Genomic DNA, 19,554 nt, shown 5'->3' on the forward strand with positions numbered 1-19,554 from the left:
GTTAATGTCCTGAAGGCAGTAAACAGGCTGTGTGTTTTATGTAAGTTTTCAACTATTGCTAAACTAATGATGCCATTATGTCACTCATTGTTGTTGCTGTTGTTAATGATTCATAGGAGGGCTGTTGATGCTTGTTAAACAAATAAGAAGATACCTGATGATTTCATGTTGCTAGGCAAACTGTATCACACTAGTTCCATTTGTGAATACATTTTAATTCCTTAGTGAGTTTTTAAAAAAATCATTGAAAATGAGGTGAAAGGTCAAGCGCCATTGTGCAAAGCATCACCAAAGTTGTAAAGGGATAAACCACAAAACATAAACGGGTGACATGAAGCCAATGCTCATAATTTTTGAGCATTTTATGTATCTGTGCAGGAATGAGCTGACTGTGCCAATAACATAAGGTTACTGTGCTAATAGCATTTGAATATTCTTCAGGCACTTCTGAGTGATATGTATGAATGTCAACGGGGCAGTTAAGAGCTATTAAAGTTGGTGAAATTTTCTGATCTGGAATTGAGGGCCTGCTATAGTGGATTTGATTTGGAGATGCCGGTGTTGGACTGGGAGTGTACAAAGTTAAAAATCACACAACACCAGGTTACAGTCCAACAGGTTTAATTGGAAGCACACTAACTTTCAGAGTGACAATCACCTGATGAAGGAGCGTCGCTCCGAAAGCTGGTGCTATAGTGGGCAAGACATGACATGCAGAAAGAGATGGAGAATAACAAGGATCAAATTGGAAGGGATATTTATTTACTTTTTTAAAAATTGGTACACCCCCTTCAATGCCTATTTCAGATAACTGCTCAAATGTCTCAGATAAGATGTTGCTCAAATGACATGGGGAGCAATGTGCCCAAAATTTTAAAACTTTTGAAGGTCTTCATTAATCTTCCTCAGGATTGAGGGATATTCAACTGTTGGCTGTACTGCCTCAGACCTCAGACCAAGTCTGGCGCACTGACTTCTACACCGCTGAAGCCAAATGCCAACTCGAGGGCACCTCTTCCTACTGCCCCCTCGACCATGACCCCACCCCCCATCACCAAACCATCATCTCCCAGACCATACAGAACCTCATCAACTCAGGAGATTTCCCACCCACAGCTTCCAACCTCATAGTCCAGGAACCCCACACTGCCCGGTTCTACCTCCTTCCCAAGATCCACAAGCCTGACCACTCTGGCCGACCCATTGTCTCAGCATGCTCTTGCCCCACTGAACTCACCTCGACACTGTCCTATTCCCCCTAGTCCAGGAATACCCCACATACGTTCGAGACACTACCCACGCCTTCCACCTCCTCCAAGACTTCCGTTTCCCCGGCCCGCAACGCCTCATCTTCACCATGGATATCCAATCCCTCTACACCTCCATCCGCCATGACCAGGGTCCCCAAGCCCTCCGTTTTATCCTCTCCAGATGTTCCCAACAGTCTCCTTCCACCGACACACTCATTCGTTTTGCCGAACTGGTCCTCATCCTTAACAATTTCTCGTTTGAATCCTCCCACTTCCTCCAGAGCTAAGGGGTAACCATGGGCACATGTATGGGCCCCAGCTATGCCTGTCTCTTTGTTGGCTATGTAGAACAGTTGATCTTCCGTAATTACACTGGCACCATTTCCCACCTCTTCTTCCGCTACATTGATGACTGCATTGGTGCCACCTCGTGCTCCCGCGAGGAGGTTGAGCTATTCATCAACTTCACCAACACAAGCCACCCTGACCTTAAATTTACCTGGACCATCTCTGACACCTCCATCCCCTTCCTGGACCTCTCCATCTCCATTAATGATGACCGACTTGACACTGACATTTTTTACAAACCCACCGACTCCCACAGCTACCTGGATTACACCTCTTCCCTCCCTACCTCTTGCAAAAATGCCATCCTGTATTCCCAATTCCTCCGCCTCCGCCTCCGCCGTACCTGCTCCCAGGAGGACCAGTTCCATCACAGAACACACCAGATGGCCTCCTTCTTTAGAGACCGCAATTTCCCTTCCCACGTGGTTAAAGATGCCCTCCAACGCATCTCGTCCACATCCCGCACCTCTGCCCTCAGACCCCACCCCTCCAACCGTAACAAGGACAGAACACCCCTGGTGCTCACCTTCCACCCTACAAACCTTCGCATAAACCAAATCATCCGCCGACATTTCCACCACCTCCAAAAAGACCCCACCACCAGGGATATATTTCCCTCCCCACCCCTTTCCGCCTTCCACAAAGACCGTTCCCTCCGTGACTACCTGGTCAGGACCACGCCGCCCTACGACCCACCATCCCATCCTGGCACTTTCCCCTGCCACCGCAGGAACTGTAAAACCTGTGCCCACACCTCCTCCCTCACCTCCATCCAAGGCCCTAAAGGCGCCTTCCACATCCGTCAAAGATTTACCTGTACATCCACTAATATCATTTATTGTATCCATTGCTCCCGATGTGGTCTCCTCTACATTGGGGAGACTGGACGCCTCCTAGCAGAGCGCTTTAGGGAACATCTCCGAGACACCCGCACCAATCAACCACACCGCCCTGTGGCCCAACATTTCAACTCCCCCTCCCACTCTGCTGAGGACATGGAGGTTCTGGGCCTCCTTCACCGCCGCTCCCTCACCACCAGACGCCTGGAGGAAGAACGCCTCATCTTCCGCCTCAGAACACTTCAACCCTAGGGCATCAATGTGGACTTCAACAGCTTCCTAATTTCCCCTTCCCCCACCTCATCCTAGTTTCAAACATCCAGCTCAGCACTGTCCCCATGACTTGTCAGGACTTGTCCGACCTGCCTAGCTCCTTTTCCACCTATCCACTCCACCCTCTCCTCCCTGACCTATCACCTTCATCTCCTCCCCCACTCACCCATTGTACTCTATGCTACTCTCTCCCCACCCCCACCCTCCCCTAGCTTATCTCTCCACTCTTCAGGCTCACCGCCTTTATTCCTGATGAAGGGCTTTTGCCTGAAACGTTGATTTCGATGCTGCCTGAACTGCTGTGCTCTTCCAGCACCACTGATCCAGAATCTGGTTTCCAGCATCTGCAGTCATTGTTTTTACCCCAATATCACATACAGTCAAATATGTTCAATGCACTTCATATTGTCAGTCATCCAACAGGTTGCAAACTAATATACCTCCCTGATGTTAGCATAGCTACATATAGCAGAAATCCATCATCAAGTTGACAATTATATGCTTTTCTAAGCTGTGTAACATTCAGAAGAAATATTGGGGCTTTGTCCAATATTCCATGACTGAATGAATAAAGATATTGTAAAAATTAATTGTGGTAAATGGTGATAAGGTCTGCTTCAGCTGAATACTTATAACTGTGAAATTATTGCCCTGGTCTATTAATGAGCCATAACCTCAAAAACATTACCTCAACATTTAACCCCCCATTTATTTTTCTCAATGAACATCAGTTGTATTAAGTGGGAATAAAATGTTGGCAAAGGACGTGTACAGACAGTAGCTTCCCTGTTTCGGAGCCAGAGCTTGCAGGTTTGAGATTTGAAAAACCATAGAAGGTCGTTCAAAACATGGCTAACAGGTTGATTATTTACCTGTAAATGCTTCCAACACGCCTATTGAAAGGCAAAAGACCAGCAGTGATTTCTGGTCAGCCACCCTCAAGCTATGGCCTCTGGCAACAGACGAGCTACCTGTACCTAGAAAAGATAACCATGCAAACAAACATAATCACACGCTTTATCTGCATAATGCATCACTAGTGTGAGAAGTGAAAAGAAAAATGAGGCAAGTTTTAGGAGTTTAGGTGTGGTTGTCTGACAAATACCCTGTATTCTTCCCATTACTAAGTACAAAAGCTGATCAGGCAGATGTACAAAGGGTTTGTGAGGTAATAAATCATATACAACCTTTCCTCACAATGCAAATTTGAACTTATGTCACACTCAGGGTGGTACGGGTATGGAATGAGCTGCCAGAGGAAGTAGTGGTGGATGATACAATTGCAAAATTTAAGAGGCATTTGGATAGGTATATGAATAGGAAGGGTTTGGACAGATATGGGCCGGGTGCTGGCAGGTGGGATTAGATTGGGTTGGAATATCTGGTTGGCATGGACTGGTTGGACCGATGGGTCTGTTTCCATGCTGTACATCTCTATGAATCTATGACCCTATTACAGGATGTTAAATTCCACCTTATATCTACTTAAAGAAAATAAGACGTATGAATGAGGGCAGAAAATCTAAACTCGTTCTTCTGTAAATTTGGAAGAACTTAATCTTTCCAAAAGTTGAAATTTATTTGGAACGGAAATGTTCAAAACTCTATGACAATCAACTAATGTATCATTCAATCTGCAGCCCTAAAGCTATTAGAGATCCGAAGATCCATCAATTTAATCTACATAGTCTCAGCAATGTAGTTCCATGATGCTCATGTATATTTGTGGGCTTGAAGATTTACAAAGAACTGTTCCTATTGCACTTGTCTCAACAGTAGATATATTTTATCCAAAAATCCAAGATCTCTTGCTATCAATAATTTGAAGTATTTGCAAATTAATTGGAGAAATCATTTAAATTGGTCGGGTAATTTTCACTTCTAGTAGTGCCACAAAAACTGGCAATAAGCCTTGCTGATTCAAGTCAGAGAAACATCAGAAAAGCACAAGTGGACCATTCGACTCATCAAGTCTGTTCCACCATTTCATGAGGTCATGATTGACCTGATAATTCTCAACTCCACTTTCCTGCCATTTTCCCATAACCCTGGTTCTCCCTTACTGATTAAAAATTTAACAATCTCAGCCTTGAATATACTTAATGAATCCAGCCTTGACAGCTTTCTCCAGCAAAGAATTACATAGATTCACAACCCTGTGAGAGAAGAAATTCTTCCTCATCACTGTCTTAAATGGGAAATTTGAGGTTAAGCGCTCTGGTCCTAGACTCTCCCAAAAGGGGAAACAACCTCTCTATATCTACACTGTTCAGTCTCCCCAGAAAAAATGTTTCAATAGGTGTCCTCTAATTTTTCTAGACCTCAATGAGTACAAACCCAACATGCTCTCCTGTACTCGAAGGAAAATCCTTTATTTGGAATTAACGTAATGAACCTTCTAATGAAACTTCTTTGGATAGAGGTCCAAAACTGTTCATAGCATTCCATTCTATTCCAAAGAAGATTCTTGAAGTATTAACCTGTTTCTTTCTCCACAGATGCTGCCAGACTGGGGTTTCTCCAGCATTCTCTATCTTTAAAATTCATTCACAGGGTGTGGGTTCCTCACTGACTTGGCCAACATTTAATGCCCATTACTCAGAAGGTGGTTATGAGTCAAGCACATTGCTGTGGGTTCTGGTGTTACTTGTAGGCCTGGTGTCACATGTAGGCCAGGTAAGGATGTCAGTTTCCTTCCCTAAAGGACGTTAATGAATCAGATGGATTTTTCCTGACAATCGACACAATTTTCATTACCCTTATTCGGCTTTTGGCTTCAATTTTTTTAAAGTCAGTTCAAATTCCATCACCTATCATGGCAGATCTTGCACCCTGGTCCCTAGAATATTATCTGGCTCTCTGGATTTATAATCTAGCAATAACAGGCCATTACCTCCCCTCATCACACTATTCAAGTATAGTCTGACTAGCTTTAGCAAGAATATCTTATTTCTATACTCCATTCCCTTTTAAATTATTAACCATTTTATTGACTCCCTCCCTTTTGAATTAAGGGTGTTAGATTAGCAGCTTTCCAATCCTCTGGCACTTTTCCAAAACCTAAGGATTTTTGGAGGATTACTACCAGTGCTTCCACTCTCTCTGCATTTACTTAGAGTCATAGAGTCATAGAGATGTACAGCACAGAAACAAACCCTTCGGTTAAACTCGACCATGCCGACCAGATATCTTCTTCGCTGTTCACTTAATTTGAAGTTCTGGGATGCAACCCATCAGTTCCAAGGGACATGTCAAACTTTGGTCCCATTAGATTCCTGAGTTCTTTCACTCTGTTCAACTGGAACAGCTCCTTTCTGCCCCAACAGGGGCAGCACGGTGGCTACGTTTGGGCGACTACCTGTGTGGAGTTTGCACATTGCCCCCATGTCTACATAGATTTCCTCCATGTGCTCTAGTTTCCTTCCACAGTCCAAAGATGTAGAGGTTAAGTGGATTGGCCATGCTAAATTGCCCCATGGTGTCCAGGACTGTTCACATTAGGTGGATTAGCCCTGGGAAATGCATAGTTATCGGGAATGGATAGGGTAGAGGATGGGTCTGGGTTGGATGCTCTTTGGAGGGTTGGAATGGACTTAATGGTCAGCTTCCACACTGTAGGTATTCTGTGATTCTATGAATATTAGGTGCCTGTGCCCCATGAACTGAAACCTATTCCTCCCATACCAATTTTTAAGTCATACATCATGCCTCCTGACTTCATTTGCCCTGTGCCAGCTTTCCTGGAGTTGAAATAGCCCTCTTGAGATTAATATCTTGGAGGTTCTGCTTTTTAGTTCAGCTTTTAATGGTTCCAAATATTTCAGTAGGAACCTCTTTCTGGCCCTTTCAATGTTGTTAGCTGAATGTTGAAAGAAAACTTGGTTGAAATGTATAACAGACAGCGATCTTCCACTGTCATCATTAAAAGTGAAAATGCCTCCATCCATTCCAATGAATTTGGCTTAAAAATATGAGCAATTCTACAACAACATCTTGCATTTATGGAGCATTTTTAGTTTGGCTCAATGTCCCAAAGTGCTTCACAGGAACTCTAATAAACAAAATTTAATGTTAACCCATGTTAGAAGATATTAAGGCATATGACTAAAAACTTGGTTAAAGAGGTGAGTTTTAAGGAGCTTCACGAAGAAGGAGCGAATGCTGGAGTGTCAGAAACATTTAGTGTAGGAATTTCAAAACTACAGACCTAAGCAGATGAACAACCACAAAAGCAAATTACAGAAGCACGGAGATCACTCACGGCAGTCTGCTGCTTTTGATTGTGCAACTAAAAGTGGTCACTTACATACATAAACTGTCTGCAATTAACTCTGAAAGCAATCAATGGAGAAACAAAGGCCCTTGTGGGCAGTGGTAATGTCCCTATGATTAAGCTAGGAGGACTGGGTTCAAGTCCCACATGTTCTCGATGTCTGTCATAATTTGTTCAAACAGATTGATTAAAATAATTGTCAGTTGCTGAAACAGAACAAACAGTGTAGGGAATTAGGAAAATGTGAGGACTGCAGATGCTGGAGAGCAGTCAAAAAGTGTGGTGCTGGAAAAGCACAGCAGGTCAGGCAATGTTCCAAGCATAAGTTCTTCATTAGGAATGAGGGGGTGTCCAAGGGGGCTGAGAGATAAATGGGAAGGTCGAGGGCTTGGGGGGAAGGTAGCTAGGAATGCGATAGATGGATGAAGGTGGGGGATGATGGTGATAGGTCAAAGTGGAAGGTAGAGCGGATAGTTGGGAAGGAAGATGACAGGTAAGATAGTTTAAGTGGGCGGTGCCGAGTTGGAGGATTGGATCTGGGATAAGTTAGGGATGAGGAGGTGAGGAAACTGGTGAAATCGACATTGATTCTGCTTGGTTGGAGGGTCTCAAGGAGGAAGATAGAGGGGGAGTTGAAATGATCAGCTACAGGACTGTGGGGTTGGTTAGTGCTTGTGTCCCAGAGATGTTCTCTGCAAGGAATTAGGCAGTTGCATGAATTAAATAACAAAAATATTGACAGTAGCTAGACATAGATATTGCCCTTAGCATGAATAAAGCATCCAAAATTTTTAAAAATTCACTCATAGGATGTGGGTATCACTGATGGCCAGTAATTACCTGCCCCTAGTTGCCCTTGAGAAGGTGGTGGTGAGCTGCTTTCTTGAATCACTGCAATCCATGTGCAGTAGGTAGATGCACAATACTCTTAGGGAGGGAATTCCAGGATTTTGACCCAGCGACAGTGAAGGAATGGCAATATATTTCCAAGTCAGGATGGTGAATGGCTTGGAAGGGAGCTTGCTGGTAGTGGTGTTCCCATTATCTGTTGCTCCTGTACTTCTAGATGGAAGCAGTCATGGGTTTGAAATGTGCTGACTAAGGATCGTTGCTGATTTCTGCAACACATCTTGTAGATGACATACGCTGCTGCTACTGAGAATTGGTGGTGGAGAAAGTGGATGCTTTATCCTGGATGGTATCAAACGTCTTGAATATTGTTGGAAATGCAACCATCCATGCAAGTGGGGAGTATTCTATCACACTCCTGATGTGTACTTATCGATGGTGAACAGGCTTTGGGGAGTCAGGAGGTGAATTACTCATCACAGTATTCCTACCCTCTGATGTACTCTTGTAGGCACTGTGTTTATATGGCGAATCCAATGATTTTCTGGTTAATGGTAACCCTCAGGATGTTGAGAGTGGAAGATTCAGTGATGGCAATACCATTGAATGTCAAACAGCAGTGCTTAGATTAGGTCGTGACTCTGAATTTCCAGGTCCCTGTGTTTCTCATTCGAGTACTGTTGTAACATTTAGTTGAGACTGCTTCTCCTCATTCTTTGTCATTTCACATTTGATACTTGAATTTTATATGCAAATATTTGCTATTCATATGCCTTCCCAAAGTCATCTATAATATTCTTTACTATATGCTATAATTTCAAATGTGTACCATCTGTACTCTTTAACATTATGCCCACAATATCAATTCTGAAGCAATAACATATAGCAACATGAGGAGGTGTCATCATAGCAAACCCTGTGGGAATGCCACTGTATACCTTTCTCATGATTAATTTCTGCTTTATATATTTTTGCCTAAATCAATCAAAATTTGCTATGTTAAGAGGAACTTATTAAAATAAATCTATTTATGTCACATAATAATTTTTTGGTGTGGATGCAGCTTCTAATCAATTAATCTTTCATTTCATTAAACAATTTTCTTTTATTATTGCATGATTTATTAATTGACAATGGGCACAAAGGTCTTCAAATCGATCATGACTCTGAAAATCATGTCAATATCTTTAGACATTCCCCTTAGTTTTAGCAATAATACATCACTCTTTTGAATCCTGGCTATGTTAATGATTTTAATAGGACAGTCAACATTTTGCAAATCCTGATGTTGAGTATAAAAAGTGTCTTTAAGATTCATTTCAGTGTACTTGTATTTTTAACCACATACTGATTAATAGCAAAAAAACCAGGAGAGGGTGGAGATTCTGCATGTGCTCCTTTGATTATATTTCAATTTATATTATATTTTATCTCATCAACCTGTGATGTTTTGTTGGTGAACATGTTCAACTCACCAATGCTCAAACTTTTGTTGGAAGACTATAGGGCTGAGCTACAGGTAAGATAAAGAAAGCTGCTTATTTGTCATTTTATTAGTGAAGTTGAACATAAAGTAAAATTACAAAACTAAAAATTAATATAGGTAATCAAGAAAAATAACTTTCTGATCCCATCTTCTGCCCCTTTTGCAAAACTTACTTTCCCTTCTAAGTCAATCCCTTTCCAATTGCCACCTGTAATTTCGATATATTTTTTCCTAATGATAAATTGATATATGAGAAATTTTGACTGAATATATTTTACATTACATTGATGTAAGTATCATATGTTTTGTATTTTGTAATTTTTTTATCTTTAACATGTAGAATAAATTATCTCGGGGCTCACTGTAGTATTATTAATATTTTTACTTTACTGTTCTCTAATTCTTCTTCCCAAGACTTGATTGTATGCAAACCTTAGTTTCAAATGTGACTAAATACATGTTTCTATGCTACAGAAATGAGTGAAGTATCAACTATCCATCAATTTTATAAGTTCAGGATTTTTTAAAGCAGCTTTGAATATTCCTCTGACAAGATCAATCCAATAAAGAGAAGTTACAATGCAAAAGCAGAATGAGAAGAAGACATTGATTTGAAGGTCAGTCAGCAAAAGTGGTTTGTTACAGTTCACTTATGGAATTAGAGTTGCTGAGGGAATAAGGCACACAGTGGTCTGGAGCTTTAGATAGTGATGGTAAAGGCTTTAATTTTTTTCCATCACCTGGCTAACCAGAAATATTTCCTGCTCATACCACCAGCCATAAACGTGTTTTAAAGAATTTTCTGGTTGATGCTCAACCTGTTTGATCACATTATGAACCCTTGGTCATCAAAGATAGGAATCAAAATTAGGCTGCTAACTTAAGGCCTCCATTACATTGAAAAATTACATTCAGTGCAGGTCAGAAAAAGCCTCTGGAATAATGAATTGCAGTGACAGTTTTCACTTATCATTGTCCTCCTTGTGGAAGTCAACTTCTTTGCTATTAGCAACTTCAGGTTCAAATCAGCAGGTTTCATTTAGAAAGCTATTAAACATGGTCAACTACATTCATGAATAAATCAATCTTGGCATTTCCTTTTTGTCATTTGGCTGGCTGCTACATATAGAAATCCACCTATATGTTTGAGAGATACTAAATGTAGCGATGGAAAAACCCCACACACTTAGAGTTTCTGTTTACCTGATATGGTTCATTCCATGTAAGGAGGCATTCAAATTCCTATGGTAAAAACAATGACTGCAGATGCTGGAAACCCTAGTCTAGATTAGAGTGGTGCTGGCAAAGCACAGCAGGTCAGGCAGCATCCAAGGAGCAGGAAAATTGACGTTTCGGGCAAAAGCCCTTCATCAGGAATAGAAGCAGGGTGCCTGCAGATAAATGAGAGTGGGTGGGGGTGGGGAGAAAGTAGCATAGAGTACAATAGGTGAATGGGGGTGGGGATGGAGGTGATGGGTCAGAGAGGAAGGTGGGGGAAGGTAGCAAAGAGTACAATGGGTGAATGGGGGTGGGGATGAAGGTGATAGGTCAGAGAGGAGGTTGGAGTGGATAGGTGGAAAGGAAGATAGGCAGGTAGGACAGGTCATGAGGGCAGTGCTGAGCTGGAAGGCTGGAGCTAGGGTGAGGTGAGGGAAGGGGAAATGAGAAAACTGGTGAAATCCACATTGATGCCATGGGGTTGAAGTGTTCAAATTCCAATGTCCACAAACTGACTTAAATTTGTCTCTGCACTTTGAAAATTCCTGGTCTCTCTTGCAAAACTTACTTCCCTTCTAACTCAATGTCCTTAAAAAATATATACATTACTCTCTTCCTTCTTCCCAATATTAGAAAGTGGTAGAAAGTGGAAGCACAAGTACAGATCCCTGGAGAACACCTTACTTCAGTGAAATAAGGTTAGATTAATTTTTTTGTACAATATTTGTTATTACAAACTTTTTAAAAGTGATAACGTTTTTTCAGAAGCTTCTTTTATTGATCATTTGCTGTTGGAGATCATAAGAATAGTCATCCTATAGATGCTAAAAAAATTTTCTAGTGGTCTAATTTAGACTGCTATACATCATGCCAGCTTGCTGTATCATTTAAGGTTATTGTTGTAAGTGCCTTTTAATAAAACAACTAACTGCATTATCATTTCTGGCTTCAGCTCTGCAATGAATGGATTTAGTAACATGGGAACAGGAGTAGGCTATCAGCCCATTAAGTCTGCTCTTCCATGCAATACAATCATGGTTAACTCAACAACAAACAGCAGATGTCGGCCATTCAGCCCATTGGGTCTGCTCTGCCATTCACCCATAACTTTTGATTATTTTACTGATGTAAGTGTCTATCTCTGCCTTGAACATATACAGTGACCCAACAGCCCTCTGTGCTAAAGAATTTCATAGATTCCTATCCTCTGCGGAGAATACATTCTTCCTCATTTGTATCCTCACTGGACAACACCGTATTTTGGTATTATGCCCCTGATTCTAGACTTTCCCAAAAGTGAAAACAGCTTCTCTACATCTACCATGTCAAGTTCCCCTAACAATTTTGCATGTTTCAATAAGGTCACCTTTCATTCTTCTAAACTGCAATGAGTACAAGCTCAACCTGTTTTAGATTAGATTAGATTCCCTATAGTGCGGAAACAGACCTTTTAGCCTGATCTCTGAAAAGTAACCCACCCAGACCCATTTCCCTCTGACTAATGCACCTAACTCTATGGGCAATTTAACATGACCAATTAACCTGACCTGCACATCTTTAGATTGTGGAAGGAAACCAGAGCACCCAGAGGAAACCCACACAGACAAGGGGAGAATGTGCAAACTCCACACAGACAGTCACCCAAGGCTAGAATCGAACCTGGGTTCCTGGTGCTGTGAGGCTGCAGTGCTAACCTATTTAACATTTTTCGTAAGACAATCCCTCCATACCTGGGAGACTACTGAACTTTTTCTGCATTGGCCTCCAAAGTCAGGATATCCATTCTTAGGCAAGGATAACAAGATTAATTAAAAGTATCCCATTAATTAAAAGTGGTCTAGCTAGAACCGTGTACAGTTTTGGTAACACTTCCCTGTTTTTATATTTCATTCACTTTGAAATAAAAGCCAACCTTGAGTTCACCTTCCCTAATACCTGCTGAATGCGTACGCTAGCTTTTTATGATTTATGGTTAAGGAACTCTCTAATTCCCCTGCCCTGTAGATTTTTGCAATCCATCTCCATTTAAATAATATTCAGTTCCTCCATTCTTGTGCCAAAGTCATAGAGTCATAGAGATGTACAGCACGGAAATAGATCCTTTGGTCCAACTTGTCCATGCCAACCAAATATCCCAACCCAAACTAGTCCCACCTGCCAATACTCACCCCAAATCTCTCCAAACCCTTCTTATTCATATACCCATCCAGATACCTTTTAAATATTGCAATTGTACCAGCCTCAACCACTTCCTCTGGCAGCTCATTCCATATACGTACCAGCCTCTGCATGAAAAAGTTGCTCCTTAGGTCTCTTTTATATCTTTCTCCTTTCACACTAAACCTATGCCCTCTAGTTCTGCACTGGAGTTAACATGGCTTTGTGCGTGGGAAATCATGTCTCACAAACTTGATAGAGTTTTTTGAAGAAGTAACAAAGAGGATTGATAAAGGCAGAGTGGTAGATGTGATCTACAGACTCCAGTAAGGCATTTTAGATTAGATTAGATTACTTACAGTGTGGAATCAGGCCCTTCGGCCCAACAAGTCCACACCCACCCGCCGAAGCGTAACGCACCCAGACCCGTTCTCCTACATTTACCCCTTCACCTAACACTACGGGCAATTGAGCATGGCCAATTCACCTAACCTGCACATTTTTGGATTGTGGGAGGAAACTGGAGCACCCGGAGGAAACCCACGCAGACATGGGGAGAATGTGCAAACTCCACACAGAGAGTCGCCTGAGGTGGGAATTGAACCTGGGTCTCTGGCGCTGTGAGGCAGCAGTGCTAACCACTGTGCCACCCTGCTGCCCACCTTTGACAAGGTGCCCATGGGAGACTGGTGAGCAAGGTTAGATCTCATGGACTAAAAGGAGAACTCGCCATTTGGATACAGAACCTGCTCAAGGGTAGAAGACAGAGAGTGGTGGAGGTTTGTTTTTCAGACTGGAAGATTGTCACCAGTAGAGTGCCACAAGGATCAGTGCTGGGTCCACAACTTTTCATCATTTATATAAATGATGTGGATGTGAACATAGGAGGTATAGTTAGCAAGTTTGCTGATGACACCAAAATTGGAGGTGTGGTGGACAGCAAAGAAGGTTACCTCAGATTACAATAGGATCTTGGTATGATGGGCCAATGGGCTGAGAAATGGCAGATGGAGTTTAATTTAGATAAATGTGAGGTGCTGCATTTTGGGAAAGCAAATCTTAGCAGGACTTATACACTTAATGATAAGGTCCTGGGGAGTGTTGCTGAATGAAGAGACATTAGAGTGCAGATTCATAGCTCCTTGAAAGTGGAGTCGCAGGTAGATAGGATAGTGAAGAAGCGTTTTGTATGCTTTCCTTTATTGGTCAGAATATTGAGTACAGGAGTTGGGAGGTCATGTACAGGACATTGGTTAGGCCACTGTTGGAATATTGCATGCAGTTCTGGTCTCCTTCCTATCGGAAAAATGTTGTGAAACTGAAAGGGTTCAGAAAAGATTTACAAGGATGTTGCCAGGGTTAGAGGATTTGAGCTATAGAAAGAGGTTGAATAGGCTAGGGCTGTTTTCCCTGGAGCACCGGAGGCTGAGGGGTGACCTTATAGAGATTTATAAAATCATGACGGGCATGGATAGGATAAATAGAGGGCATAGTATAGGATGAGAGGGAAAAGATATAAAAGAGACCTCTTAGGCAACTTTTTCATTCAGAGGGTGGTACATGTATGCCAGAGAAGTGGTGGAGGCTAATACAATTGTGGCATTTAAAAGGCATCTGGATGGGTATATGAATAAGAAGGGTTTGGAGGGATATGGGCCAGGTGCTGGCAGGTGGGACTGGATTGGGTTGGGATATCTGGTTGGCATGGTTATGATGGACCAAAGGGTCTGTTTCCGTGCTGTATATTTCTATGACTCTATAACTAGCCATTTGGACTGGCTGCAAGGTGGAAGTCAGAGGGTCATGGTGGAGGATTGCTTTCCAGACTGGAAGCCTGTGACGAGTGGTGTACCACAAGGATTGGCACTGGGTCCACTGCTTTTTGTCATTTATATAAATGATTTGAATGTGAACATAGTAAGTTTGCAGATGACACCAAAATTGGAGATCTAGTGGGCAGCAAAGAAGGTTACTTCAGAGTACAACAGGATCTTGATCTGATGGGCCAATGGTCCAAGGAGTGGCAGATGGAGTTTCATTTAGATAAATGTGAGATGCTGCATTTTGGAAAGGCAAATCAGGGCAGGACTTCTACACTTAATGGTAAGGTCCTGGGAAATGTTGTTGAGCAAAGACACCTTGGAGTGTAGGTTCATAGTTCCTTGTAAGTAGAGTTGCAGGTAGATAGGATAGTGAAAAAGGCATTTGGGACGCTTTCCTTTATTGGTCAGAGTACTGAATATAGGAGTTGGGAGGTCATGTTGCGGCTGTACTGGACATTGGTTAGGCCACTTTTGGAGCATTGCATGCAATTCTGGTCTCCTTCCTATCGGAAGGATGTTGTGAAACTTGAAAGGGTTCAGAAAAGATATACAAGGATGTTGCCAGGGTTGGAGGAGAGGTTGAACACGCTGGGGCTGTTTTCCCTGGAGCGCCGCAAGCTGAGAAGTGACCTTTATAGAGGTTTATAAAATCATGAGGGGCATGGATAGGATAAATAGACAAAGTCTTTTCCCTGGGGTGGGGGAGTCCAGAACTAGACAGCGAAGGTTTAGGGTGAGAGGGAAAAAATTTAAAAGGGACCTAAGGGGCAACTTTTTCTCGCAGAGGATGGTGCATGTATGGAATGAGCTGCCAGAGGAAATGGAGGAGGCTGGTACAATTACAACATTTAAAAGGCATCTGGATAGGCATATGAAAAGGAAATGTTTAGAGGGATATGGGACAGGTGCTTTAGTCAGTATATTTAGTCAGCATGCACCAGTTGCGCCGAAGGGTCTGTTTCCGTGTTGTGACTCTGTGTCCTGAAGGTGCATCCACAAGGCGGCTAGAGGATTGCAGGACTTTGATCTAGGAACTGCTGATGATCCTACAGTTCCAAGGGAGCATGGTGTGTGTGTGTGAGAGAGAGAGCAATCCGGAGGTTCACTTGTACTTCAGTATAAGTTAACTTATATTCGCCTGTCCCTGTAATAATGACAGAGACCTGAATGGTTGTTGGCTGCAGTCTCATCACGCTCTGGAAAACCAGTGATGGATCAGGCACATTCCGCTGAGCTTCCCGCAGCCCGCACGGTTTTGTATGTTCCCAGTTGACTGCACGCTGCATGTTGTGACGATGGGGCGGGCCACTGCTTGAAGCACATGCTCTTGTGGTGAATTGTTGGGCGCACTGCTGAGCGGTGGAAGATATGCCTTTAATAGCTCGCCGGCTGGGTTTGCTCGAGTCCTGTAGCTGGCAATGACGTTGGTGCAGTGATTGAGCCGCTGCTGTGGCCACATGCAGCCGGCCGAGGAGGCAGCTCGCTGATGGACCGCACCAGGGCAGCGGCAGCAGCGTCTGGGCACGCACAAAGCCTTTCAAAGCCGTGATTTCTAACAACAATCGGGGGCGTCCCTCTCGCCCTGCGTGCTGCGGCGGAGATTTTGAGGACAGGAGCGGAAAAAAAAAAGCGCAGGGGGAAGATGGTGCAGTAATAAGGAGCACATGGGGGCTGTGCAACCGACAGGCGAGGTAACTGAGGGGGTTTGGCGTTTGTGCGTTTTTATTAGCAATTTTTGTGCTTTTATTTGTCGATTTGCATAATGCATTAGTTTTTTTATTTCAATGTTGTGACAAGATTAAGGTGCATGCAGTTGCAATCAAAGGGGATAGACCCTGTCCGCGTTCACACAACAGATGTGATGTGCATGAAGGTGACGGGTATTTGCAGTAATGTGTCCCTCTGTTTGCTAGCGTTAGGGCAACAAAACACATAAAAAAGGGAGAGAGAAGATAATGAACGGAGATTTCCAAAATACATCCGGTGAGTCTGGTCGCTGGGTGGCCCAGTCTGGGGAGAACGGCTCGGCAGCGATTGCCTCGGTGGTCCCGTTCTCAGAGAGCGTCAATCCTTGGGATGTGGTGCTGTGCACCTCGGGCACTGTCATCTCCTGTGAGAACGCCGTGGTGGTGGTGACCATTCTGCACAGCCCGAGCCTGCGAGCGCCCATGTTCGTGCTGATCGGCAGCCTGGCCGTGGCTGACCTGCTGGCGGGGGTCGGCCTGATCGCCAACTTCGCCTTCGCCTACCTGCTGCGGTCGGAGGCGGCCAAGCTCCTCACTGTGGGGCTGGTGGTCGCCTCGTTCTCCGCCTCCATCTGCAGCCTCATGGCCATCACCATCGACCGCTACCTCTCGCTGTACTACGCCTTGACTTACAACTCGGAGCGCACGGTCACTTTCACCTATGTCATGCTGGTCGTGCTGTGGGGGGTGTCCAGCTGCCTGGGATTCTTGCCCGTCCTGGGCTGGAACTGCCTGAAAGATGAGTCCACGTGTAGCGTCATCAAGCCCCTGACGAAAAACAACGTGGCCGTGCTCTCGGTCTCCTTCCTGCTCATGTTCGCAATGATGCTCCAGCTCTACATCCAGATCTGTAAGATAGTCATGAGGCACGCCCATCAGATCGCCTTGCAGCACCATTTCCTGGCCACGTCCCACTATGTCACCACCAGGAAAGGGGTCTCCACCTTAGCCATCATTCTGGGCACCTTCGCTGCCTGCTGGATGCCTTTCACCGTTTACTGCTTGATAGCGGACTACACCTACCCCTCTATCTACACCTATGCTACCCTGCTACCTGCCACTTACAACTCCATCATTAACCCTGTCATCTACGCCTTTCGAAACCAGGAGATCCAGAAGGCGCTCTGGCTCATCTGCTGCGGCTGTATCCCTCCCAATATCTTACTCCGAGCACGGTCCCCTAGCGACGTATAATGAGTTGCTAAAGGGACTACTCTCAAAGGAGGGGAATATCCAGTACGGTTTCTCAGGCAGTTCCCCATTGCACCGTAATTTATGTCACTCCCATGCTTCCTATAACTTTGATCTTCAGGTAATTCCTCGGGGGCTGGGGAGTGTCTTCTCACTGTAACTGGAACGAGATCCCTGGACTGGGAGACAGCAGTGTTACAAAATGAATGTGCTGGCAGGGATGTCCTCCTTGGTTTCTTTTTCCTTGAATGTCATTTGCTAGCATTACCTAGCTTTAAAATATGAAGATTAACAGGTTACTGTGGTTAACGTTTCTATGTTACTGATGTTTTATGTATCTTACATTTTTATGGGGAGAGGTGTCATTGGTATTTTAAATTACAGGGAGACAGCTCACTCCATTAGTAATCGATACAAAACTATTATTTATGTCATTGTCCATGTAGGCAGCAATACTGTAAGAAGTCACTACATATTCACCAGGATTTTCAACATCTTGATGTTTGACTATGAAAGGTAGTGTTACTAAAATATAGTAGATTGCCAAGACGATGTATAATGCTTTCAATAAATGGAGGTTAGGAAGACAAAATCACATTATCAATAAGCTTGAATATTTTATGTATGTCTTAGTTGCAGAATAGTTTCAGTAAGTGAGCCGCATAACACTATACTTGAGATGTGAAATGGGGTGAGTTTCACCTTGTTTTCCTATTCCTTTGACTAAAGCTTTTGGCATCTAACCATTTAAAACAATAACTAAACTTTTGGAGGCACGTTTGTGGGAAGAGGAGCATTTTTAAAAACAAAATCATTTGCTAACTTATTAATTTCATTGTTATCAATATATCATGTACTACGATAGAGTTCATGTACATTCTCACTAAATAAATTACATTATAATTGATAAAACCCAGTGCATTAAGCCCTGTGGTTTGACCAATGAATAATTTGCACCCTAAACAGCCACTGTGTAATGTAACTTAAATAACTTAAAGACATTGAATAAGTTACACTATCATATTTGCATTTGAACATATTTTCCAAGCTAACCTTGAATTTACATGAATTACATGAGAATTCTAATCTCTTGTGGATTGTATCAAGCTAATAATTTCCTAAACTAATCTGAATTATGTAAAAGGATCCAGCATATATCATACAATGTGGCAAAGTGAATCTAAAAATCTCAAAAAAAATGTTATTAAGTCACTTTATTGCACTTTACTTTAGCTCACTGGTGATGATTTCATACGTACAGATATTGGCTCCTTGGCACTTCACAATTCATGTCACTTATATCCCTAGAATACCTGTAGAATTTTTCATTTTTGAACAACTGAAAATTGGCAGCAACAATTACTTTTTAAAGTAAATAGTGCAGTGCGAGGTTGTAAATAGTGTTTGTAAGTACAGGAAAGACTTAAATCTTGCCTAACATCTCTCATGTTGGGGTGAGAAGAAGTTAGCTGTTGTCTATTTGTAGCTGTCAAAATGCAACTGAACAATAAATGTAAGAACATGGTGTTGTGTAGAAGTGTGTTTTTATAATATAATAGTGAAATGCACTTTATTTTAGCAAAAATGGCACAATCATGTCATATAGAATAAGAAACAGCACTGATTCTCTTTTCATTTTCTTTTCTATCATTTGGACGAAAGTAACTTTCATTGTAAATTGTTATTAATTTTGTATACATAAAATGTGATCAAATAAAGTCATTTCTTAAAGAAATATGTTGCATTAATTGTGTGGAATACAGGGATTAGGATCCCTGTGTCAAGTTTCAATGTCTATGATTAGGAAGTGGGTTCCTCTTGGAAATCGTCCAGATTGTGAGCCCCTAATGCAAATATTATCAGAAAGATGTCGGAGGTTGGGTGTGATGCCACAGGGTAAGATTAAAAGCAGAGTTGCTCCATTCTGATTGTACATGTCCTTGTGGCATTCAAAGAAAAGTTCCAACACTACTTGAGGGTTGGCTGCATGGGCAGTGGTGAAGCAATCAGAGCTAGGCAAAGCAGCCCTACCAGTATCAGCCTCACTTTGAAAGGGAAAAAAAATGACTTGCAGCATGAACAAAATTTTGCTTATGCCAGAA

At 42.8% G+C, this 19,554-nt stretch overlaps 2 protein-coding genes across 2 annotated transcripts in view; both read left to right on the forward strand.

Annotated features, from left to right (window-relative positions):
* The window catches only part of rpl21 (ribosomal protein L21), a 374,380-nt gene that overhangs the window by 70,784 nt on the left and 284,042 nt on the right, over positions 1-19,554 (forward strand). The window lies entirely within an intron of this gene.
* Positions 16,472-17,455, forward strand: gpr12 (G protein-coupled receptor 12). The gene has a single exon (XM_060826753.1). The coding sequence runs from the start codon at positions 16,472-16,474 to the stop codon at positions 17,453-17,455; it is 984 nt and encodes a 327-aa protein (XP_060682736.1).

Source organism: Hemiscyllium ocellatum, chromosome 6 (genome assembly GCF_020745735.1).
Source record: "Hemiscyllium ocellatum isolate sHemOce1 chromosome 6, sHemOce1.pat.X.cur, whole genome shotgun sequence".
Taxonomy (NCBI): domain Eukaryota; kingdom Metazoa; phylum Chordata; class Chondrichthyes; order Orectolobiformes; family Hemiscylliidae; genus Hemiscyllium; species Hemiscyllium ocellatum.